Source organism: Ictidomys tridecemlineatus, chromosome 4, assembly GCF_052094955.1.
Source record: "Ictidomys tridecemlineatus isolate mIctTri1 chromosome 4, mIctTri1.hap1, whole genome shotgun sequence".
NCBI classification, from domain to species: Eukaryota; Metazoa; Chordata; class Mammalia; order Rodentia; family Sciuridae; genus Ictidomys; species Ictidomys tridecemlineatus.
In genome coordinates, this window is record NC_135480.1 from 109,252,234 (window position 1) to 109,278,319 (window position 26,086).

At 37.6% G+C, this 26,086-nt stretch overlaps 1 protein-coding gene across 1 annotated transcript in view; it reads right to left on the reverse strand.

The window, feature by feature from the left end:
- Positions 1-7,887: 7,887 nt before the first annotated feature.
- Positions 7,888-26,086, reverse strand: part of LOC144376699 (uncharacterized) — a 38,676-nt gene continuing 20,477 nt past the window's right edge. Inside the window, exons 3-4 of the mRNA XM_078044961.1 lie at positions 8,387-8,609; positions 7,888-8,083 (exon numbers count right to left, since the gene is read on the reverse strand). Coding sequence (XP_077901087.1) covers positions 7,915-8,083; positions 8,387-8,609 — 392 coding nt within the window. The 3' untranslated portion in view covers positions 7,888-7,914. The remainder of the gene's footprint in view (positions 8,084-8,386; positions 8,610-26,086) is intronic.

The following is a 26,086-nucleotide window of genomic DNA, read 5'->3' on the forward strand; positions in this document are numbered from 1 at the left end:
AAGTGTGTTATTCAGTGAACTTTTTTTCACAACATTATTATGTGAGGTTCATTTGCAGACTTTTCTTTCACATGTTTTTAATTAAATTGGTTTTTCCAACATTTCAGGACATTTCTATTCAGGGAATAGGAATGAGCAAGTGGAACTTCCCTAGCTTCATCTCTGGAGCCTTAAATGGAAGTAGAAAAAAAAAAATAACCTTCCCACATAGCAGCCTTCTACAGTGACTTCCAAGATTTGCTACCCATTATCCCCTCCCTTATCAATTTCTGCATTTTTTGTGACAACTTTAGTCTTTGTATCCTCAACTTTGTTCATTCTAACAATTCTTCATTCCACAAGATAGAGCTCTATTTTTGTGAATAAAATTTTAATACATAGTTTTACATTTCTGAGCTCTTTGAAGGTTTAGGTCACACTAGACTTTGATTTTGTCTTAACACCTTTCTTTTGTGGTCCTAGTTGTTCTATATTTTTTGTTTGTTTTTTGTAAGAGTTCTAGTTGTGGAAGTATATAAGACAGTGAATTTCCTCTGATGAACAAACTCCCAAGGAATAATAGGCATTTTGTTTTTTACAGCTGAAACATTCTGCAGTTTCTCCCAAGAACTAGTAAGATAACTAATAGGTGCTCAATGCCTAGGAAAGTTTCTGTGTAAAGGTGCAGGATACCTACCTGCTGTGGTAATGCCCTCCATGAGGAGGCTCTGTGCTAGAGTCTTAACAGCCTCCACCTTGATCTCAGACACTCAGTTCCTGGGAATAAAGGTTGTTAACCACAATGTTTCACCAAGTTCCTGCTGCTCCTGAACCTGTCCACATAACAGTAACTTTATACAATGAACTTTCTTGAGAACTACACAAAGCTCCTAAGAGTTTGTGAGGGGAAAGGGGAAAAAAAAACAAGGGAGAGAATTAAACAACAGCAGATGGGGTAGAGAGGGAAAATGAGAGGGAAGGGGAGGGGGATAGTAGGGGATAGGAAAGGTAGCAAAATACAACAGTCATTAATATGGTATTATGTAAAAATGTGGATGTGTAACCGATGTGATTCTGCAACTTGTATTTGGGGTAAAAAATGGGAGTTCATAACCCACTTGAATCAAATGTATGGAAGATGATATGTCATGAGCTTTGTAATGTTTTGAACAACCAATTTAAAAAAAACATTGCACATTACAACTTAGTATGTAACTGAGGAATAAGCTGCATAATGTTGCTGAGAATGTAACCTGCCTAATGATACAATGAACGATAATGTACTACTGATGCCAGTGACCAAATGTAACCTATTGGTATGAATAAAGTTGGCAGCTCCAACAAGCAGTCATTTTGCCATTTAGCCATTTTGCTTCTGCACCTTGCTTCTGTCTCTTTTTTCATTCTTTTTTTTAATATTTACTTTTTGGTGTAGATGGACATAACACAATGCCTTTATTTTTATGTGGTGCTGAGTATCGAACCCAAGTCCCGCCCGTGCTAGGCGAGCGCTCTATCACTAAGCCACAATTCCCAGTGCCTCCTTTTTCATTCTTTACAATTTTTATTTTATTTTATTTTATTTCTTTATATTTTGGGTACTGGGGATTGAACTCACTGAGTCATATACCCAGCCTTATTTTATATTTTACTTAGATACCAGGTCTCACTGAGTTGCTTAGTGCCTGATTTTCTGAGGCCAGCTTTGAACTTGTACTCCTCCTGTCTCAGCCTCCCAAGCCACTGGGACTACAGGTGTGCACCACCACATCCTGCAAGGACTTAAATTTATACTAGTGCATGATTACATTAGGATTCTATGTGACACTGGGTTTTAAGAGGAAAATCTTTTTTTAATTTGTTATAATTAGTTATACATGACAGTAGAATGCATTTTGACACACTATACACAAATGGAGCACAACTTCTCATTCCTCTGGCTGTACATGGTGCTGAGTCACACCAGTAGTGTAATCATATATGTCTCCACTCCCCTCACTCCTCTCTGCACAATCCAAAGTTCCTTCATTCTTCCCTACCACCCTCTTCATTATGGATCAGCATCTGCTGATCAGAGAAAATATTGGGCCTTTGGTTTGGGGGAATTGGCTTATTTCACTTAGCATGATAGTGTCCAGTTCAATCCATTTACAGGCAAGTAATTTATAGTGCCATAAGTTCATTCTTCTTTATGGATGAGTAGTATTTCATTGTGTATATGTACCACATTTCTTCACTGAGGTTGGTTCCATAGTTTAGCTATAGTGAAATGAGCTGCTATAAACATTGATGTGGCTGTGTTACTGTAGTATACTGATTTTAAGTCCTTTGGGTATGAACCAAAGAGTGAGATAGATGGATCAAATGGTGGTTCCATTCTAAGTTTTCTAAGGAATCTCCATACTTGCTTCCCAGAGTGGTTGCACCAAGTTTTAATCCCACCAGCAATGAATGAGTGTACCTTTTTCCCCACATCCTCGCCATGACTTATATTTGCTTATATTCTTGATCAATGCCATTCTGACTGGAGATAAAATCTAGAGTAGTTTTGATTTGCATTTCTCTAATTGCTAGAGATGATGAATATTTTTTCATATGTTTGTTGACACCTCCACAATGAAAACTACAGAACACCAAAGAAAGAAATTGAAGAAGACCTTAGAAGATGGGAAGATCTCCATTGTATTGCAGTTGAGAAGGCCTGATTCACAAGATAATCATACTTCATTCTAGATCAATATTAGATCTGCCCTTCCTTCTTGGGACATCTCATTGAATATTAATAATTTCAGGACAGGGACTTTGCTACTAAATAAAAAAAGTAATTAAGTATTCTGATATAAAGATAGATTTTTTAATTTTTTTTATTTTTATTGTTGGTTGTTCAAAACATTACATAGTTCTTGACAAATCATATTTCACACTTTGATTCAAGTGAGTTATGAACTCCCATTTTTACCCGGTATACAGGTTGCAGCATCACATCGCTTACACATCCACTGTTTTACATATTGCTATACTAGTGTCTGTTGTATTCTGCTGCCTTTCCTATCCTCTACTATCCCCCATCTCCTCCCCTCCCATCGTCTCTCTCTACCCCATCTACTATAATTCATTTCTCCACCTTATTTTCCCCCCTTTCCCCTCACTTCCTCTTGTATGTAATTTTGTATAACCATGAGGGTCTCCTTCCATTTCCATGCCATTTCCCTTCTCTTTCCTTTTCCCTCCCACTTCTCACCCCTGTTTAATGTTAATCTTCTTCTCATGCTCTTCCTCCCAACTCTGTTCTTAGTTACTCTCCTTATATCAAAGAAAACATTTGGCATTTGTTTTTTAGGGATTGGCTAGCTTCACTTAGCATAATCTGTTCTAATGCCATCCATTTCCCTGCAAATTCTATGATTTTGTCATTTTTTAATGCAGAGTAATACTCCATTGTGTATAAATGCCACATTTTTTTATCCATTCGTCTATTGAAGGGCATCTAGGTTGGTTCCACAGTCTTGCTATTGTGAATTGTGCTGCTATGAACATTGATGTAGCAGTCCCTGTAGCATGCTCTTTTTGGGTCTTTAGGGAATAGACCAAGAAGGGGAATAGCTGGGTCAAATGGTGGTTCCATTCCCAGCTTTCCAAGAAATAAAGATAGATTTCTAGGTCCCTTTCAGCTCCTGGGGGCTAATAGCTAAAGTTATAGAAAATGAAATTATTTTAACATACTTGATCCCCACTATATACTCAGCAATATTTGGTGTTATAAAGAACAATAAATATAAGACATGTGCTACCCTCAACGAGCTTAATAGTCTTGAGAAGGCACGTGCACTTGAAAGCAGTGACACTAAATAGAAGTACAGAGTTTAGTATGTAAAAAAGAATGACTGGGAATAACATACTTGAGTTGGTCCTTAAACAACTGATTAAAAATTGAATGGATTTTAGAGCTGAAAGTAATTAACAACATTTCATTAAATCTTTATTTTACAGGTAAAGTAACTGAAACACAGAGACCAGCTGTTCAAATTAGGATAGCAAATTTCTGAAATAAGAACTGTAGTCTCCTGATGCCTGACCCTTTGCTACTGCCCTCACAACACACTGCCTTTGTGGTTGCTGGGAAAGAAGAAAAAAGTAGAGAAGGCTATGACTCTCATCGGAAATGTACATCACCATCACATCATCACTATGGACATTTGTTGGGTGAGTAAACCAGGATGGGCTCATGTTATGAAGCACCATAAAGGAATGAGCATTTTGGGATGAAAATATAAGGCTAAACAGTCTCAATCTAAGTGTTCTAAATGTTAAATGAGAAATAAAAGAAATAACACAGTAATTTCAAAGATAATCAGATTCCAGAGGCTGAAGGAAGAAAATATTTATCACCTGCAACTCAGAGCATTAATATACAGGATATACAAAGAACTCAAAAAACTTAATGCCAAAAAAAATTAACACAATTAATAAATGGGCTAAGGAACTAAACAGGCAATTCACAGAAGAAGAAATACAATTGATCGACAAATATAGGAAAAACTGTTCAACATGTCTAGCAATTGGAGAAATACAAATCAAAACTACGCTTGAGATTACATCTCACTCCAATTAGAATGGCAATCATTAAGAATATAGCAACAGTAAATGTTGGCAAGGATGTGGAGGGAAAGGTATATACTCATACATTGCTGGTGGGACTGCAAATTGATGAAACCACTCTGGGAAGCAGAATGGAGATTTCTAGGAAAACTTGGAATGGAACCAACATTTGACCCAGTTATCTCACACCCCTCTATATATAACGGACTTAAAATCACAATACAGTGATGTAGCCACATTAATGTGTATAGCAGCTCAATTCACAACAGCCTATATATATATATATATATATATATATATATATATATATATATATATGTATGTATTATTATATATGTATGTATATACATATATAATGTATATTATTTATATTATATATATGTATGTGTACATATATACATATATATGTATGTATATATACACACACACAGAAAATACAATGGAGTATTACTCAGTCATTAGAAAGAATGAAATTATAACATTTGTTGGTAAATGCATAGAACTGGACACTGTCATATTAAGTGAAATTAGCCAATTCCACAAAACCAAAGGCCAAATGTTCTCTCTGTTTGTGGATGCTAACACATAATAAGGGGAGTGGGGAGAATATAAGTTCATTGGATTAGACCAAAAAAAGGGAGGGTGGGAATAAGAGAGACAGTAGAATGAATTGGACATAACTTTCTTATATTCATATATGAATACATGACCAGTGAAACTCCACATCATGTACAAGCACAAGAATGGGATCCTAATTAGAATAATTTATACTCCATGTATATATAATATATCAAAATACACTCTACTGTCATGTATATCTAAAAAGATAACAGTCTCAAATAAATAATAAAATAACAGTCTGAGTCTACATGTTCTAGAGGTTAAATGAGAAATAAAGAAAGTAATACAGGAATTTCAGAGGGGATCAGATTCCAGAGGCTGAAGGATAGTTAGAAACAGCTTGGTGGAAGAGGTAGATTGTAGCTGAGTATTCATTCAAAAGGCATATGATTTGGGAGGACATAATAGAACAATCCAGACAGATAAGGCAGTATGGGACCCAGAGTTAAATAAGCCAAATGACTTTGAAGACCACGAAGAACAAAGCTAACTGGAGTAGAACACTGGAGTCCAGAGAACTGAGAAATAAGGCTGAAAAGGCAGGATTCGGTCCAGATTGTGCAGGGACCCAAGAGCACTGAATTTACTTTTGCAAAGAGAATTCACTGCAGGGGCTTAAGCAGAAAAACTTGATTAATGTCTTAGAAAGATTCATCTGGTAATAATGTAGATGATGGACTGAACCAGGAGAGATAAAATGACAAGGAGCCATTCATCTAATAACAACAAAAATGAAGAATAACAATACTATATAATACCTATAATGTATGGAGTTATTACTTGGTTTACATTTAGCTACTCATTTGTTTCAGTCACTCCCCATCTGTCTGTGGCTCAGGGTTTATCTCTTACTTTTCCTGCTGCTAGTTCCTTTTTTCACCATCTATTCTTAATTTCCTCTCTAATTTGAGCCTTCTAATTTCTGCTTCAACAAGATTTTGCCTTGCTTGGGACCATTCCAGGCACTAATCACACATCCAAGCAATTTCCTAAGGAATCATTTCATTTTTAAAACCTACTGCCTCCATCTCCATTCTGTCCATATGAAAGAATTAACCAATGCTGAATGGCAGAATCTACCATATTTTTCTGCTTTATAAGAGATTAAGACATAGTATTAATTCTAACATTATACAATTTGGAGAAAATTCCATCATACATATATTGCATATATTTTCAACTTAGTTTGGAGATTCAAATATTTTTATACTTTTGTACATATGACATATTAGAAACAAATAAGCAATCATAATCCTTACTATCAAGAGACATACTGTTAAACCTGTGATACTATTTTATATATATATATATATAATTTTATAGCTAAAAAATAAGTTTAATTGTGCCTATAAATTCTTATACATGGGAAGGTCTTGGCCATGGCCTGCAGGAGGAGAGAATAGGTAACCCTCATAGTTGCGAGCCAGATGGAAATAAAAGCTGGAAAGGCAATATTAAGAGATACACACAAAAGATAAGAAATATATTTTTGAAGCGGGGCATTGACCTGTTGAAGAGACCTGATGGGTCTGATCCTAACAAAGGGAAAAGCCATTGAATGCTTTATTTATAGTGGAACACATCAAAGGGTTTCAGTGCAATAGGCTTCTGAGGAAAACAGGAAAAAGATGGGGAAAACAAGTTGTTTAGAGCTTGGCAGGTTACACCAATCTCCAGGAGATTGCATTTGAACCTAGGACTATGAGCTAAGACAGGGCATCAGCATGATATGAGTTTTCTAGAACTGGGGAATTTCACTTAGGGAGTTCCCAGAAAAGCAACTTCCCTGCCTTGTAATGTTCAAACAAACCCATAATTCATACACGGCTTCCAAAAGGAAGGTTAACAAGGGGGAAAAAAAGTCCAAAGTGAGTGAATAATAATTCAGAGATTATTCTTCCATGGCTTTTAATTTTGTTTTAAAAAAAACTACAGGAGACATCTGTAACTCTTATCATTCTTTAATAAGTCTGTGTCAATAGATGAAAAATACTCAGTTTTGATCAATAGATGCATCGGTAAATACAAGGTAACATTGGGATATTTTTGAAAACTAATATCCCTTGCCTGCCAAGAGAAAGAATTACTGGTCAACACTCAAATAAGTGCTCACCATGATATACTTTGACTTTGGTCATGAGAGCAAAATAAGATTACTAGAAACAAGTGGACTGGGACTATGCAGTCAGGAACAGCTCTGGCCAGTACAGCTTCCAAAAAATGGTAACCTCCATGTCATGTACATTGACTATTCTTTGCACATAAGTTAGATAATGCTTTCTTCTGCTTAATACAAGTTCTTTCTATACCCGCTTCAAAAACCTCTTTCACTCCTGATCTCCCCTCAGAAGCTTGACCAGGAAAATACTTCTTTTGCAATAGACTATATAATTTTGTCTTTAGCCTGGTTCAGCATCAGAAAACAAGGTCAAGTAGAGACTTCTAGGAGGTATCACATAGCAAAAACACAGAAATTCAACCAGAAGGCAAAGTTGAAGTTTTTGTGACCTATGGCTTTCCTCTTTCCAAGCAAAGGAAGTATGGATGCTTGAAAGACCAAGTTTCCAAAGTATATATCCTGGACTAGAGAAGAGAGTGTGGTCTTGGTTTGGGGAAAATGTAAGACATAAAATGTAAGATGATGTAGCCATTGGGTAAGGAAATATTTAAGAATACAAGGAGATATGGTTTACAGTCTTAAATATTTTAATGATATTAACGAGTTGGACGTCGAAGTAAACGATAAGTATCTAAATTTGCTGAGCCATCGTTACATCTGCTTTTATCAGTGCAGCAAAATGTTTCTGCCAGTATGTCATGCAATGGCTGGGTCATTCCCGCCTCACAGGGCTCACATGAGAGTTTTGCATAATTAAAGAGGTATCTGTCTGAAGAGAAGAAAAGCAAATGTGATTGCCTTGCCTCAATTCATCATCTTCCTGCAGTGGCTTCACTCTGGAACCTAAACAACTTTCTGAAGACTAGAATGAGTCATCAGTCCTCAGTCCTCATGTCTCTGGGGCCATGATCAAGCAAAAGTCACCTAATTACTTCCCACAGAGGCCCCATGTCCAGGTGTGTATCTGGAGAACTCATTTTCCTATACTTTTCCAGGATCCCAGATTCTAAAACTTAACTCCAGGGATGGTGGACAACACCGGTAATATTTTGTGTCTCTGAATTTCACTTACCTGTAGTGCGATCATGATAGTAATAGTTAGTTGTTCGACAACTCCTATTTCCTGACTCATAATTAAACTTCCAGCAGCTTGTCATGCCAGTACGGCAACCCGTTACAGTATAGTGTTCACAATAATGGCAAATTCGAATAACTACAGAAGGAAAGGAAAGCTTTAAAGAAATGCTCAAAAAAATGTAATTCTGCTTCCAAACACTGAGGCAGTTCAAACCTCACAAGAAGAAAATGACACTGTCCCCAGCCTCTCTCAGAGGTCTTTACCTCCTCCAATATTAGTAACTATGAGACCACCAAGAATTAAGGATCTGTGTCCCAAGTCTGAAGGTAGAAAGAACACACTGGAGTAGAGAAGAGTGGAAGGACAATGCTAACTCAAGAATATCCCCCTATTACTTATCCAAGAACTGCAAACCAAATACACCGTACTGTTCAGTCCTTCTCCTCTGCTTCCTGTGAATATACAAAAAAAAACAAATATATATATATATATCTTAAGTCATCTCATAGCATCCTCCAAAGCCATCCCTTTCACCACCCATCTTTGCCTCCCTCTTCAGAACTTACCCTTATCCTTGAAGAGTACTATGAATACACCCAGCAGAAGCAATTGGAACATCCTGGGACCCATCCTTGGGAAGATCTCAGTGGGAAGTTCCAGCTTTATTTATTTCCATCAATTACCCTCAGGCATCCCACTTCAATCATGAAACCATAAATTTCAGATCAAACCATCTGAGCCCTCTGTTATGTTCCCAGGAGAAGGTACATCCCGTCTGTGTTTGCAATCCCCCAGCTGCTTAGATCTCAGCCTACATAGACACCTACTTCATTTGATCAGATATATCATAAGGTACTAATTCATATGATTGCAGGGCCTCTCTCCTTTTCACTGTGTTTGTGTTTCTGCTAGTCTACAGGAAATGTTTCTAACATCACATCCACATGACATGCTTTCAAATAGGATGAAGCTGGGTCACAAAGCATCTGTGAGTGAGCTCTTCATTCCCTCCAATGAGTCCATGTGTTTCTCCTCACAGAATGTGGCAACAGGACCAAACCCCAGTACTCCAGCTATGGTCTGATTGCTAAGACCCTCTCTGATGATATACAGCAGCCTAGGACAAGGGGAAAAGGAGAAGAGGTAGAGATCACATCAGCTTCTCCTGAATTTAATTCATTAATATTTTTTCAAAAGAGAAAAAGACCATAACTTACTCCAATAGGAGAGACAAATGCTGTTGTCATGGGGACAAACAGGGAGAGATGTATTTGGACTTGTTATGGGGAAGAATTTGTGGGGGTCTGGAAGTGAGTCTTCACATTAGTTCCTGGCCTCAATCTTACTTTCACCAGAAGATGCTATTCTTTTTTAAAGTTTCTCCTTCTTCTGTCAGCTGCCAGCTCCTCAGTGAGGTATTTCCTAACCAGTATATAGATAAAAGAGCAAGATCTACACACATCTTCCTTATGCCTGACCTGAACTCAGTATTTCTCAAGAGTATTGAACACAGTTTGTGATCCCATGGCTTCTCTTCATTTGTGTGCATTTTTGTCTCTCCCCTTATGATACTCTCTGGATGCCAGGGTTTCCATTGCATTCACTGCAATCTCCTCAGGGCCTAGAACCAAGTCCTGCACATATCAGATCATCAGAAATAATGATGAAAAGATGAATGGAATGGTTGGATATGGGCAGCCTGGGAGGCCCAAGGGAATGAGTCCCTAATTCCAAGCTTACAGGATGAAATTCTTGGCTTTAAATTTGCAGTATTCACTATAGAACAGACAAGCAATGGAAATGACAGCTTTCCCTGTGGTGGACAGAGAATGAGTGTGGAACATATTTAGCTAAGCAGAGTCATTCAAGAGTCTGACACATCAGAGCAAAGCACAATTCCTAACTTTTACTGTGAAGGTACCCCTTCACACACCTGCCATGTGGCCCTGAACAAATACTGAGTCTCTTTGTGCCTGTTACTTAATATATGAAAAACAAGAACTGTCACAGGTATATTTGAGGTAGTTAGAACTTACAAGGATACACATGGAATTGAGGAAGAAAGGGCACAAACATTTAATAAGGTCCTACTTAATTTGAGGTATTCTCCTAGGCATGTCTATGAATTCTCTGAACAACCTTGTGGGTTAGGAATAATTGACTTCATCTTATTGATGAACCAGGGGTTGTTAGAATTAAAGTATTTTGGCTAGGGTAACAAGAATGCACATCATCTGACTCAATAGGATATTATCTTTTCCATACACTAGGAGTTCTGCAGTCTGGAGAAGTATTCCCAGGATTGGAGCTTCTGTCCTAGTATTATCAATGACAAAAGTGAGAGAATGCATGAGACTTTTCACCAAATGACAATGGGCCTCTCTGCCTGGCAGAGACAAGTTCACTCAAATTAGAGGGCCCCAGGAGCCCTGGTGATCTAGGATTGACATGCCTTCGTCAGGAAAGGGTCTTACACTTGGAAAATGGGAGACACTGGCAGCAATCCACAGGGTTAGAGCTAAGAACATCAAGCTTAGCCTTCCTGCAAAGGACTCCTTGCCCCAATACAGGAAGATGCTCCTGTACCACAACCTAGGCACCAGTGATTAAATGTGAGTAGAATTTCAAACTCCTCACCCACATCCTTCTCTTACAAGGAGAAGGATGTGTCCAAGCAAATTTGAACATTTTGCTCCGAATAAGTAACAAGAATTATAGAAATATACTGAACTTGTTAAGAAGGAAATTAAAAAAATATATTATACCCCAAATTCTGAAGAAAAAATAGTATGAATATTTAGCCACATTTCCATCCATTAATATTTCTCCAAAATATATCACAAATTCATATTAACAAGCATAATTGTTTTTTGCATCATATATGTGTTGTTCTGAGTTTTGCCCATAATATATTATTGTAGCATTTGTATCCTTAAACCACTGGAACATAAGGCCTAGAGTTGGGCAGCAAATGTAAGAGCTGGTCACCAAAGATGAGAGGCTGATGATTAGACCTGCCTTCTGGACTCAGCCATAGCTTTAGTCTCTACCTTTCAATGCCTCTCACTGTAGCAGCTTCCTGTGGGCTTTCCAGGAATACTTCTCTCTTCCAGAGAAAAGAACACTTGCTGACCCATCTGCTCTTTCCTCTCCACTTCTGGTGTCTGAGCCTCCAGAACTTTCTTGGCTCTCTCCTGTGTCCTCTCTTTGGCCCACAGCCTGTAATCTTCTCCCCTCCAACCATTGCTCCTACGCAACGCCTGTCATTTCTCAAACCTGATACTTAGACCTACCTCAGACCTGAGCTTCCTGCAACATCCTGGATCTACCCCAGAACATGAGTCTGCCAGCTAAGATCTCACCCTGGGAACCCTTGACCTTCCATCTCCCCCTGCACAGCCAGCCAACCCAAGTAAGCTTCCTGTCAAGCCCCACTTACACTCCTATTATTTGCCTTCCTAAGTTTCTACCTTGGACAACCTTGGACAGAAAGTATCATTTTAACATATATGTAAAATAAAGGAGTTGAGCATGGAAGACATGTGGTTCAATGTCAATTTTACATTCAAGAAATGGGACTCAAGCTGGCTGTGGTAGAACATGCTTATAAATCCAGTGGCTCTGGAGGCCAGAAGGATCATGAATTCTGAGTCAGCCTCAGCCAAAGCAAGGTGCTAAGCAACTCAGTGAGACCCTGTTTCTAAATAAAATATAATATAGGGCTGGGGATGTGGCTCAGTGGTTGAGTGCCTGAGTTCAATCCTTGGTACCCCATACCCCGCAAAAAAAAAAAAAAGAGAGAGAGAGAGAGAGAGAGAGAGAGAGAGAGAGAGAGAGAGAGAGAGAGAGAGAGAGGCAGAGAGAGACAGAGAGAGAGATAGAGAAAAGAAACAGGACTCAGCTAAAATGTCACGAGAATATAAAGACAGGGAGATCCTCACTCATATCCTTTCAAAATCATTCCAGAGACCATGTCAGCCAGGTGAGGGAAGAATGGAATACAAATTTGGTATCAGCTATGAATTTCAAGTCACTGCCTTTCACAGGTCATCTCCTACCAAATACCCAGCATAGTAGCTTAACTTGTTGAACTTAATGAAGGCCCAAAATAGCAATGACTAGCTTCTTCAGAAGGACTCTAAAGAGTTTCTCCATGACCTCTCACCTGCATCTTTGACTTAGCCGAGTTACCAAAGTCCCAGTATCTGAGGGTGAGAGGCTTCATTCTGGGTCTATTCTTTCAAACTATTCTAGCTACCAGTCTTCTGAATCCCAGGTCCTCTGTCTATCAGAAGCCATCACATTTGGGAAGTATGAGTTTGGGGATAGGGAGTTCCTATAGACTACCCTCAGAGTGCAGTTCTCTAGCTTCTGTCCACAACCTCAGTTATAGCAAACGCTCTTCATGTCTTCAGACATGGCAGGATTGACAGATAAGGCTGGAGAATAGGGACTAGATGTTCCAGCTCTGTGTTAGTTTTCATTGCTATAACAAAATACCTGAGAAAATCACCATGGAGGATGAAAGATTTATTTTGGCTCCCAGTTTCAGAGGTTCACTCCATGCTCAGATGACCTCCAGGCAGAAACAACACACTGGATAAGTGTTATAGAGGAAAGCTACTCTCCTAGTGGCTGCCAGGAAGCAAGGAGAAAGAGGAAGGAGTTGGGGACAAGGTATAGTCTCCAGGAGCATGCCCCCAGAGACCCACTCACTTCATCTAGGTCCCACCTTCCAGAGTTTCTATCACCCTCCAGTGGTCCAGTCAGCTATGAATTCTCCAATAAGTAATCCACTGATGAGATCAAAGTTCTCACAATCTAATTACTTCTCCAAACCTTTGAACATAACAGCATTGAGGACCAAATCTTTAATCGTTGAGCCTTTAGGAGTACGACATATTTAAACTCTTAACAAATACCATAGTGTGACTTCTGCATGTTCTCTCCTGCCCAAGAAAACCTATATATCATGCCCATGAGAGTGATAATGTTTACCTTAAGTTTACAAGATTTGTTATAAAGTTCTGGGAAAAGGAGGACCTACTGCCATCCTATATCACTTCATGGGATTCATTATTTATATTTTCAAAAAAAAGTGACCCAAGTTCTTTATCATTAGTGTTCTCCAATAGCAAAGCACAAGTAAATAACTGAGGTAAGATTATGACAGACTTAGGACGCTCAGGATCCACCCAAATATCCTAGTCAGAGTAAGTTTCAGTTGCTTTAGTCAGCAGGGGTCATTCTCAGAGATCACCAGTCCAGGGAGGACAGTGGGCCAGGGACTATAGGTGATATTCTGACATGGGATGGGAAAGACCCTAACAATGGGGCATATTTGACCTGATAAAGGTTAATTGCCACAAAGACTTACTTTTGGCTTGCATGTTGGAGTGGCCAGGAGATCAAGAACACTTTCTTCTAGATGGCCTTTGAAGTCATGAGATGACATTCAGAACACACTGGTTTCTCCCAGATGAGTGAACAGCCAGAAGATTAGCTGACCTCTGAGTCACTGAAGGAGAGTAATAGCTGAGCCTCTTCAACTCAAAGTAACCAAGACCAAAGATATATCCCTCAGAGGAGATGGAGATGTCCTGTCCAAGGAGCTCTACTTCTATTAGGGATGTTTTGGGAGTATGCAAGTACCTTTCTTTCCAGATGCAAACACCTAAGCATAAGCAGTTTTCTTCTGGAATGTCTACAGATGCTTGATAAAAAGGATAGAAAGAGAAACTAATTCCAGACCAAACCCAGAATCAGGCACAATTTCCAATTTTTAGATCTTTGCATCAATCCTGCCAATCCTTCTGTGCTCTCCCAATGACTAATCTTCAGTACTCTCATATTTTTTTTTGTCTTGGGGAGAACAGAATCACAGCTCCAAAGGATTAGAAGAAGGCATTGAAGAAAGAGAATGACCCTAGCCACAAAGGGGCACACTCCTTAAAGGCTGTGATTCAGATACAATTTGTGATTCAAATATCTGTGACCATACTCTGTATTAGTCTGCTAAGTCTGCCATAACAAAGTAACCCAGCCTGGTGGCTTAAACAACAGAAATTTATCTTTGGTTTGGGAAGCAAGAGGCCCAAGATCAAGTTTCTGACAGGACTGGTTTTCCCAGGGCCTCTCTCCTTGGCTTGCAGGTAACCACCATCTTGCTATGTCCTCAGAATGGTCTTTTTTCTGTGCATGCAAACCCTGGTCTCCCCTCTACCACCTGTGTCTCTGTGTCTCTCACTCCCCTCTCCTTAAAAAGACAGCAGTCATTGGATTAGGTCCCACCCATATGCCCTCTTTAGCCATAAACACATTTTTAAAGACTCTATCTCCATATAGTAACATTCTAACATTGATGACTAAGGGGTTCAAAACACAAACTAGAGGGAGACAATTCAGTTCATAGCAGGGCCTCTGGTGGAGCTAAAATTAACATGGAACATCAATGGCAGCATTTAATACAAATAATAATACAAATTCCTTTACTTTCAAATACACTTTCAAGAAAAGCCCACCAAAGGGGGATTTACATGAAGCACACAGAGAGAACCTGGAGAGCAGCAGATTGATTTGCACCTGGATGAAGCCTCTGAAGTGTAAGAAGTGATTGGCCCTGAGGCAGAGGTGCAGGCAAGCGTGAGAGGGAGTCAGACCCTGTGGTTTGGATTGGACACTGCCTATGGTTTCAAAGCAGTCCATGATGATCCTTTAACAGCTCTGAAATAAGTACTTGACCTTATAGATAGTAGAAGAAATTAACATGTTAAGTTTCCAACTGCCTATGAGTAAGAAAAAAAAATCTCTGCCTAGATATTGAGGTTAGAGGAATAAGTTACATCAGTAGAAGAAAACACAACACCATTTGGGAATTCAGCACATGATGGGAAAAACATGATAGCTGATGATCTTCTAAAGAAAATATCATTACAGAAATAGATAACTGAGAAAGAGCTCGAGAAAGTTCTCACTGGTAATTGAAGAAGAAGAAAGGACGTTAAATTGGCATGAGTAGCATATATAGTTTAGAGTTGGCATTCAAAGCCTCAACAACTTTATGAACAGATGTACAAACAACCAACATCTTGTACGCAGAGCCTTAGGTTTCTGTGAATGCAAGAAATGGTAAATATAAAATGATACACCTACAGTAGTCTGCTTTATTGCTTAGGGGCAAATTTGGGATTTATTTCAAAGGGGAAATAAAATAAAGTCAGGATATGAATATTCAGAGATTGGTATTCAAAATCTGATTATGCAGAAGACAAAAACCCCAGAAGCCAAATAATTGTTTGAGAGGAAGGGGGAAGTAAATACTAGAAATAAGAATCAAACTAGCACAAACAAAAGGAGAAATTTATTATAAGTGTTTCAAAGTCTATGTTTCATGGAACTCTGGTAGAGAAGCAATAGAATAAACACTAACACAAATCCCCAATCACCCTCTTTCTTCTCTGCCTCTTTTCATGAATATATATTTTTCCTTACTCTGACTTTAGAGGAGCTTTCTGTTCATCTGCTTTTTGGAATATGGCCATCATCAAGTGAAAGATATGGAAAATAACATCCCCTAAGAAAAGGGGAATGACAGCCCCTGGGGAGAAAAGGAGGACAGTGTGATCCTGAAGAGGAGGAAAGGAAGGCAAACAATGGGCTTTGGGTTCTGGGCTTTCATCCCTTTCCAGTAACAATGAGTCCGGGTAGAAAAGCAAATGATGGACTCTGGGCTCTGGACTTTAATCCCAATAACAATGAGTTTCAAGCTTTTACAACTGATTTAGGCCTTGAACCTGCACAACTAGTTTCCTGAATGCCCAACCGGCATATCCTCAGTCTCTAGTGATTAAGTCACACTAGACATTCTGCTGTGATTGACTCTTGTTGAGATCTAAAAAACAGACCCCTCTTGTAACCAGTCACCATTTTCCTCCCCTTAAATGTGCCATTCCGACAATGCTTAATAAAGACAACTTGCTGATCTGTTTGAGGTCTGCTTCCATTTTGGTTATTTTTGTTTACAACCAAGAGCTCTTATTATAACTCCTGAATTCAAGAAAGTGACAAATCCATCCTGGAATCTGCTCTAGAATCCATTCCAAATGCCTTAGAAGGACACTGAGCAGCTTAGCTTGAGTCTGTTGCCTCCTCTGTGCAGGTCTATTGGGCCTCAGAATTTCTCTGTCCTGTCCTCTTCCTTTCCAACCTCAGGTACAAGACAGACCAGTTCATTTCAATTTATTCATGCCCTGCAGATGCCATTTCTGGCCATGGCTGCCTATAATGCACCACTGAATACAGAAGCATCTCTTGCAACTCTGCCCAATATGATAGTGCTCTATTAATGTCCTTCCTATGTCTTCAAACTTCCAATTCATCTTCAGGTTGTGATGGAGACCCCTCCATCCATGGATGCTCATTTTTAGGCCCAAGTATTTGTTTTCAATACATCATAAGGACATACAACATGAGGACATATAAATACGAGAGAAGTACAAATCTTTTTCCCTGAAGGAAACACAATGAAGAACTGTACTGCTTTTGAAAAAACACTACTCATCAAATCTACTGATTACTCACATATATTGTCATTTCATACTAGATAGTCCAGATTTGAGTAAAAGTTTGTCAAACAAGGACAGCCTGCTCTCAATTATGAAGCAGATTCTACAGAACAGTATTTCTCAAGCTGTCTCCAACCACACTGGTTTTTTGAAGATGAAAAATCCTAGATCCCAAAAGAAATGAAAGACCTCTACAGTGAAAGTTACAGAACACTAAAGAAAAAAAATTGAAGACCTTAGAAGATGGAAAGATTTCCCATGCTCTTGGATAGGTAGAATTAATATTGTCAAAATGGACAAACTATCAAAAGCACTATACAGATTTAATGCAATTCCTATTATAATTCCAAAGACTTTCTTTGTAGAAATAAAAAACACATTCATGAAATTCATTTGGAAAAATAAGAGATCAGGAATAGCCAAAGCAATTCTTAGCAAGAAAAGTGAAGCAGGAGGCATCATAATATCAAGACTTAAATTTTACTACAGATCCATAATAACAAAATTGCCATGGTATTAACACCAAAATAGACATGTAGATCAATGGTACAGAATAGAAGACACAGAGGAAAAAACCCACATAAATACAGTTATCTCATACTAGACAAAGGCACCAAAAACATACATTGGAGAAAAGTTAGCCTCTTTGAGAAATGGTGCTGGGAAAACTAGAAATCCATATGTAGCAAAGTGAAATTAAATCCCTATCTCTTACCCTGCACAAAAATCAAGGATTTAGGCACTAGAACAGAGACCTAGTAGAAGAAAAAATAGGTCCAAATCTCTATCACAACTTAGGAACTGACTTCCTTAACAAGTCTCCTAAAGCACAAGAAGTTAAATCAAGAATCAATAAATAGGATGGATTCAAACTAAAAAGATTCTTTGTGAAACAATAATGTGAAGAGAGAGCCTACAGAATGGTAAAAATCTTTGCCATACGCACCTCAGAGAAAGCACTAATCTCCAGGATATATAAAGAACTCAAAAAACTAAATTCCAAAAAAACAAATAACCTAATTAATAAATGGGCTAAGGAACTGAACAGACAATTCACAGAAGAAAAAATACAATTGGTAAACATATGGCACTTGCCAGTAAATGGATGAAACTGGAGAATATTATGCTAAGTGAAATAAGCCAGTCCCCCAAAAAAGTTTATCTCTAGCAATTAGAGAAATGCTAATCAAAATTACACTGAGATTCTATCTCACTCCCGTTAGAATGGCAATCATCAAGAACATAAGCAACAATAAATGTTGGTGAGGATGGGGGTGAGGGGGAGGTATACTCGTACATTGCTGGTAGGACTGCAAAATTGGTACATCCACTATGGAAAGCAGTATGGAGATTCCTAAGAAAATGGAACCACCATTTTACCCACTTATTCCACTCTTCATTTTATACCCAAAGGACTTCAAATCAGCATACTACAGTGATGCAGCCACATCAATGTTTATAGCAGCTTAACTCACAATAGCCAAACTATGGAACCAACCTAGGTGCCCTTCAACAGATGAATGGATTAAGAAACTGTAGTATATATACACAATGGAATACTACACAGCCTTACAGAATAATGAACTTATTAAATGGATGAATCTGGAAATATTATGCTAAGCGAAATAAGCCAATCCCAAAGAAACAAAGGCTGAATGTTCCCTTTGACATGTGGATGTTAATTCACAATAAGTGGGGAGGGTGGGAGAATAGAGGTATTTTGGACTAGACAGAAGGGAGTGAAAGAGGGGAGGAGGTATGCGGTAGGAATGATAGTAGAATTAATCATACATTGTTGTGCATGTATGCTTACAGAATTGGTATAACTCTAATTCATGTACAACCAAACAAATGAGAAGTTATACTCCATTTATGTATGATGTGTCAAAAATGCATTTTACTGTCATGTATAGCTAATTACATCAAATAAAAATATATTTCAGCCGGGCGCAATGGCACCTGCCTATAGTCCCAGCGGCTCAGAAGGCTAAGACAGGAGGATCGCAAGTTCAAACCAGCCTCAGCAAAAGTGAGGTGCTAAGCAACTCAGTGAGACCCTGTCTCTATAAAAAATACAAAATAGGGCTGGGGATATGGCTCAGTGTACAAAAAAAAAAAATTCCTGGACCCCAATATTATTTCCAGAGTCTTTTGAGATGGGGTGTGAGGTCATTGCAATTTGAATACTTTCAGTAATGTTAGTTGCAACCTCTCCAACCACTCCAATCATACCTATAAAAAGATAGCGCTCTTTCTCTCTTAAATACATGGCATGCATCCATTCATAAAGGAAAAGAAAAGGTGTGAACTTTTCTCTTGAAGCTATGTATGACCCTGATAAACCCATACTGTAGAATGTGATCTGATATTAATGACAAGCATCACTCACCTTGGATACTTGTATTGTGACTTGTTCATTTTTTCTATTCCTAATACCAAGAAGAGCATCTGACTCAGGATTGAAGTACTCATCAAATGAATGAATTTTACAAAGGCTTGCCTGTGGCATGAAGCAAGCAAGATATGCTTCAATCTTTGTGTTGTGTGATATCCTACTCCATACAAATCACCATTCGAGCCCCAAATTGGGATTTCTGACTTTCTTCTCATTTGACTACAATGAAAAAGATTTGAATTTGATAGTTGATTACTTAACAGTAGTCAAGTACTTTCAATAATGTGGAGAATGGGGCTGGGGATGTGGCTCAAGTGGTAGCGCGCTCACCTGGCATGCACGGGGCGCTGGGTTGGATCCTCAGCTCCACATAAAAATAAAATAAAGATATTGTGTCCTAAAACTAAAAATAAATATTTAAAAAATAATGTGGATAATATTATGGGTTTGGGAAGTATACCTTTTTTTGTTGTTCTTTTTTTATTGATTGTTCAAAACATTACAGAGCTCATGATATATCATCTTTCATACATTTGACTCAATTGAGTTTTGAACTCCCATTTACCTTTAAAGATTTCAAGATGAAAAAATGTCATACATACAGAAGGACATATAAAATATTCAAGTTGAAACAGTGGTGGCAGAAGGCAACAAAGGAAAATTAAAAACAGAAACCAGTACAAAGTTATACTTGCTCTTCCTTCTTCTCAGCCTTTTAAGGAAACTTGACAGTCCCTGCTTCCTAAGCAGCCATATCCCATACCACAGGAGCACAAAAGCCCCAGCTGATTAAGCCAGCTTGGGTTTTTGAACTGAGTGTAGACAGATCCACAGACCATGGGTCTATGAACCTAGGAGGAAACAGCAAGCTGAGCCTTTCCCATATACGAAGAATCTGAACTTATAAAGATTAAGTGAGATCTGAGTGTACAAATGTCCCGTGACACAATAAGAACAATCAAAACCAAACAAATGAATGTATAAAGATACAGATAATTCATAGAATTAAATATTAGGAAGAAAAAAAAGAACAAAGCAAATTTTAGAAGTTGTCTGAATCCGTTCAAGGAAGCCAAATCTCTTGCAATCATTGGAAATCACATTCAGAAATTAATCATCCAGCATCATTAATACCTAATCAAATTATATTTCTTATTTTTAAACATCTTTAATCTTCTGGTTAATTTTCAAAACATGAAATAATATATTGCATACTTTAAATAATACTGGAAAATAAAATGACATTCTTGCCCCCAAATCACATATTTTCAAGATGACCAGTTTATAATGTAATCACACCCCACTACAACAGTGGGAGTTAAAGTCCTAAAGAAACAACTGTCACAGGAATCTGTCCCCAGAAGAAAGGCCCTGAAACGCTTCCTCTTGCGCCCTCTGATGGAGCATGTCCTGATTGCCACAGGATGAGGCCAATCTTCCTACTGGTTCAATTCAGCAGACAGAGGTCTGGCCTCAAGTCTTTCATTCATTCAGCAACTATTTGTCAATTCCATCTCTACATATCAAGCACTGCCCTAAGAGCTGAGAAAACAATTATAGATACGACAGATATGATTTCTAATTCTCTCTCTCTCTCTCTCTCTCTCTCTCTCTATATATATATATATATATATATATATATATATATATATATGCAAGTAAAATTATGAAGTATGATGAAAAAAGCAAAGAAAGTACATGGGTATAAAATGGATATAAAATATAAAATTACAAGATGGTCAGAGAAGAAAGATGAATATGCCTGAATTGTGGAGTAATGGAGAGAAAGTGTATGGAAAGGTCCAAAGGCATGTGGGAAAGGGTCTGGCATGGATAAGAAATAAGAGCACAAGGATTGGCGATTAGTGAGAAAAAAAAAAAAGGACTGGAAAGGCACACTGTAGCTACTGTGGGGAGAACAGATCAGAGACAGAAAGAAAAGTGGAAACACTGATAGGATATGAAGAGATGATGGTGCCTGGGGCTAAAGATGCGGTGGGATAGATGGAGAGAAATCTAAGCACCAAGCACCCCAAGGTATATTTTTGCTCATTCTTTCCTTTGTTCTCTTTCATGCTAGGAATTGAAGCCACAGCCTCACACATACTAGAAAAATGTTCTCCCCCTGAGCTATATAAACAGCACCCACACCCTGCCACTTTATTTTTAATTTTGTGAGACAGGGTCTCACAATTTGATGAAGCTAGCCTCAAATTTGCAATCCTCCTGCCTCAGCCTAGTGAGGTGCTAGTATTTCAAGTGTGTGCCACCATCCAAAGCCTGAGATACATTTTTAATGTATAATCAGTGATCTACTAGGAAGTCTGAAGTAATTTTTATTCTGAGGGATAGGTGTATATCAAAGACTGCCAGGTTTCTGATACATGCAAAAGGTTGGGACTATCACTATTCTTGTGGAGAAAACTAGTTTTTGAGGAATTTTGGAAGTCTAGTATGAAAAAGGGAGATAATAATGTAACATAGTACATATTGTATCTGAGAGATTCGGGGGAGATTCAAATAAAATGGCAAAATATTCAGTACTTAGGTGACTGTGTTGCTCAGGGGTTAAGACTGAACAGAAAATAAAAATAGGAAGAGTGGATTATCAACATAAAGATGTTTTAGGATGAAATAATCAAGGGGATGGAAATGTTCTTTAGAGGAAGAATTTAGATTAGAAAGTGAAAGGAATCTAAAGCTAAGACCTAAGGAATGACAACATTTGGGGTTTGAATAGAACAAGAGGAGTAAACTTTTAAAAGAAACTATTCTTTTAAATGATTGCCCTTGATATTACAGCATACACCTTAAATTTATTCCAAGAAGTTACTGATTGTCACTTTTCCCACATTGCCATTAAGTTCAGAACTTTAGCACACTCTATTTCACTTAATTCTTCCTAGCTAAGGTTTTATTGTTGTAATTATTTAAACGCTACATAGCCAAATAATTAGTGAGCTTGAAGACACTGAAACTGGCATTCAAAGAGAAGAAAATGGAAAAGACATAACAAGATATCTAAAACCTAGAGGACAATTACTAAAACTATGCATAACGGGAATACCATGAAGAGAAGGAAGAGAAAAAGGAACAAAAGAAATATTTGGAGTAATAATGAAAGAGAATTTTCCAAAAAGATTTATGGACACTAAGCCAGAGATTAAAAAAATAGAGAATGCCAAGCAAGTGAAACACAAAAAATAAAAATGAAAAACTACATCTAGTTATACCATGGTAAAAAGTGCAAAAAAACAGAGGCAAAGAGAAATTCCTAGAAGAAGTCAGGTGTAAAAAGCCACCTTACCTATAAAGATACATGTGCTGATAGATAAGTAAAATGAGTGGCAGCAATGACATAAGGGACAGGAGGGAGAATTTAGAATTGTTTTGTTATTATAGGTTACTCACATTACCCATGATGTAGTGTGTGTTATTTGAAAGGAGACTTGGATTATTTTTCTTTTTTCTTTTTTTGATATAATGAGGCCATTATACTTTTTTTTAGTTATACATAGCATTAGGATTTATTTGACATAATTATAAAAGCATGGAATATAATTTTTTCTAACTCAGTTTCTAGCACTTCCCCTTTCCCTCCTCTCCTCCTCTATTTCCTCCCCACCTCTAGTCTACTGATCTTTCTGCTATTTACTCATGGTTTTATTTAGTCTTGTGAACATACTTGATGGTAAGATTCACTATGATATATTCATATATGTACATGGTGACATGGCTCCCCATCTGACAGGCCATGCAGCATACTGATCCCTGCCGGGAATCCATAGCAGAGTATTAGAGCAGCCCAGCAGAGGTCTGGGTAGATGCAAGCAGTAGGGGCAAGCACAGCCTGTGGCCTTGTAGAGACAGCCATATAGACCTGGTAGTCTGAGGAGCTTCGCGAGCCAGAGTGGCCAACCTGTCACCCTTCCTCAGCCAAGCCTGGGCATGATAGGAATGTCTGCTGCAGAAGCCCACTTCATGAAGCCCTGCCGCCTAGACCATCCCACAACCTTGACCTCCACTTCCTGATCTGCAGAGAGAAAATGAAGGTGTACCAGATCCAAAGGGAAGTCAGGACTCCAGAGTTGACCAATAGCCACTTAGTACATTTATAAACACTAATTATCATGAATTTGGACCCATAGCATCAGTACTTATTTCAAACCCAAATTAGCATAAGTTTGGACGAATTGCAGTGACCCAAGTGCTATATAAACCCCTAGACAAGCACACTCCAATAGAGAAAGCCTGCTACCAGGTCTCCTCTTGCACTGCAACAGTTGGCAAGGATGTAGGGGAAAAGATACATTCATACAGTGTTGGTGTTACTGAAAATATATACTCAGTATATATTTGAATATATACTGAGGAGTGGGATAACTGGGTTTAGTAGTTCCATTCCTAGTGTTTTGAGGCATCTCCATACTGCTTTCCAGATTGCTTGCATTAATTTGCAGTAACACCAACACTGTATGAATGTACCTTTTCCCCCAAGTCCTTGCCAACATTTATTTTTACTTGTATTCCTTATAATTGCCATTCTGACTGAAATGAGATGAAATCTCAATGTGACTTTAATTTACATTTGCCTAATTGCTAGAAATGTTGAACATTTTCTCATATATTTATTGACCATTTGTATTTTTAATTTTCAGCAGTATCTGTTTAGTTCTTTTGCCCATTTATCAATTGAGTTATGGGTTTTTCAATGTTAAGTTTTTTTAGTTTTTTATATATTCTGGATATTAATGCCCTATCTGAGGTATAGGTGGCAAAGGTTTTCTTCCATTCTCTAATCTCTCTCTTCCCGCTCTCATTTCCTTTGCTGTAGAGAAGCTTTTTAATTTGATGCCATTGCACTTAAAACTGATTTTTCCATTTTATCTTTTCTTCTTTAAGAGTCTTGTTAAGGCAGTCAGATCCTGTGCTGACACATTGGAGTGTTGGGCCAACATTTTCTTTTAGCAGTTGCAGAGTTTCTACTCTAACTTCTAGGTCTTTGATCCACTTTGAATTTTGTGCAACGTGAGAGATATAGATTAAATTTCATTCTACTACATATGGATTTTTGTATTTCCAGCACCATATGTTAAAAAGGTTATCTTTTCTCCAAAGTATGTTTTTTGCACCTTTATCTAGTATGATATAACTATTTATGTGGGTTTGTCTCTCTCTTCTAGTTTATTCCATTGTTTTTCATGCCTGTCTTGGTGCCAGTACCATGCTGTATTTACTATAGCTCTGTAGTATAATTTGAGGTCCAGTATTTTAATATCTCCTGCTTCTCTTTCCTCTCTAAGAATTGCTTTGGCTATTGGGGGGTCTCTTATTTTTGCAAATCAATTTCATACATGCATTTTCTACTTCTGTAAAGAATGTCATTGGAATTTTGATAGGACTTGCATTAAATTTAATGTGCTTTTAGTAGTATGGCCATGTGGACATATTAATCTGCCTGTTCAAGGACATGGGAGATCTTTCCATGTTCTAAAGTTTTCTTCAATTCTTTCTTCAGTGTTCTAATAGTTTTCATTGCATAGGTCCTTTTCCTCTTTCATTAAATTGATTCCCAAGTATTTTATTTTTTGAGGCTATGCTAAATGGAATAGTTTTCCTAATTTCTTTTTCTGCAGATTCATCTTTGGAGTTTAGGAATGTATTTGATTTATGGGTATTAAGAAATGAAGTGAAATTAAGAGCTGGTGTATTGAAAATATTTACAAAATCATCTCACCCCTCTAACAAGATTGAAAAAAAAGAATTTCTAATATCTGGACTGAAGCACTGGATATTAATACAGACCCTGTAGCTACCAAAAGAAAAATAAGGAAATTCTATGAAATACTCTTTACACACAAGGTCAACAATTTGAAAAATATAGGCCAATTCCTCAAAATATCACCAACTATGTCAAGTCATCCAATATGAAATAATTTAAATAGCCCTATAAATATTAAGAAAACTAAATTAGCAATCAAAAACCTTCCCACAAAGTAAACCCAGGCCCAAATGACTTCACTGGTGACTTCAAGAAACATTGAAAGAAAAGTTACCACTAATCCTTCACAAACTCTTCCAAAAAATTAAGGAAGGAGATTTCTTTATAACTTCTTCTTTGAAACCAGTATTACTCTGATATAAAAATTGAAGACAGTACAGAAAAAGAAGCTATAGACTAACATCACACATCATGAGATAAAAATCCTTAATGAATATTAGCAAACAAATCCCATAAATATGTAAAAGAATTATACTATGTTATCAAGAGAAGGTTTATTCTAGGATGCAAGACTTGTACAATATTCAAAAATGAATAGAATTTATATCATCCTATTAAGAAGTTCAGGAAGCAAAATCATATGATCATATCAATCAACGCTAAAAAGCATTTTACAAAATGTAAATCTCATTTAAGATTTAAATTGTTAAAAAAAACTTGCAGAAAACCAAGACTAAGAAGGAATGTTTCTCAACTAAAAGAGCTTCCACAGAAGTAAAGAGCTCACAATTTTTTAAAGATAAAAGAATGAATGCTTTGCCCTAAGATGAGGAATGAGGCAAAGATATACTTTTTATCACTCTTTTTCTACATAGTACTGGACATTCTTGTCAGTGCAGTAAGGCAAGAAAAGGAAACTAATGAATTCATTTTGCAAGAAAGAAATAATAGTGTCCCTCTTCACAGATGGCATGATTGACTATATAGAAATTCATAAAGAATCTCTCCA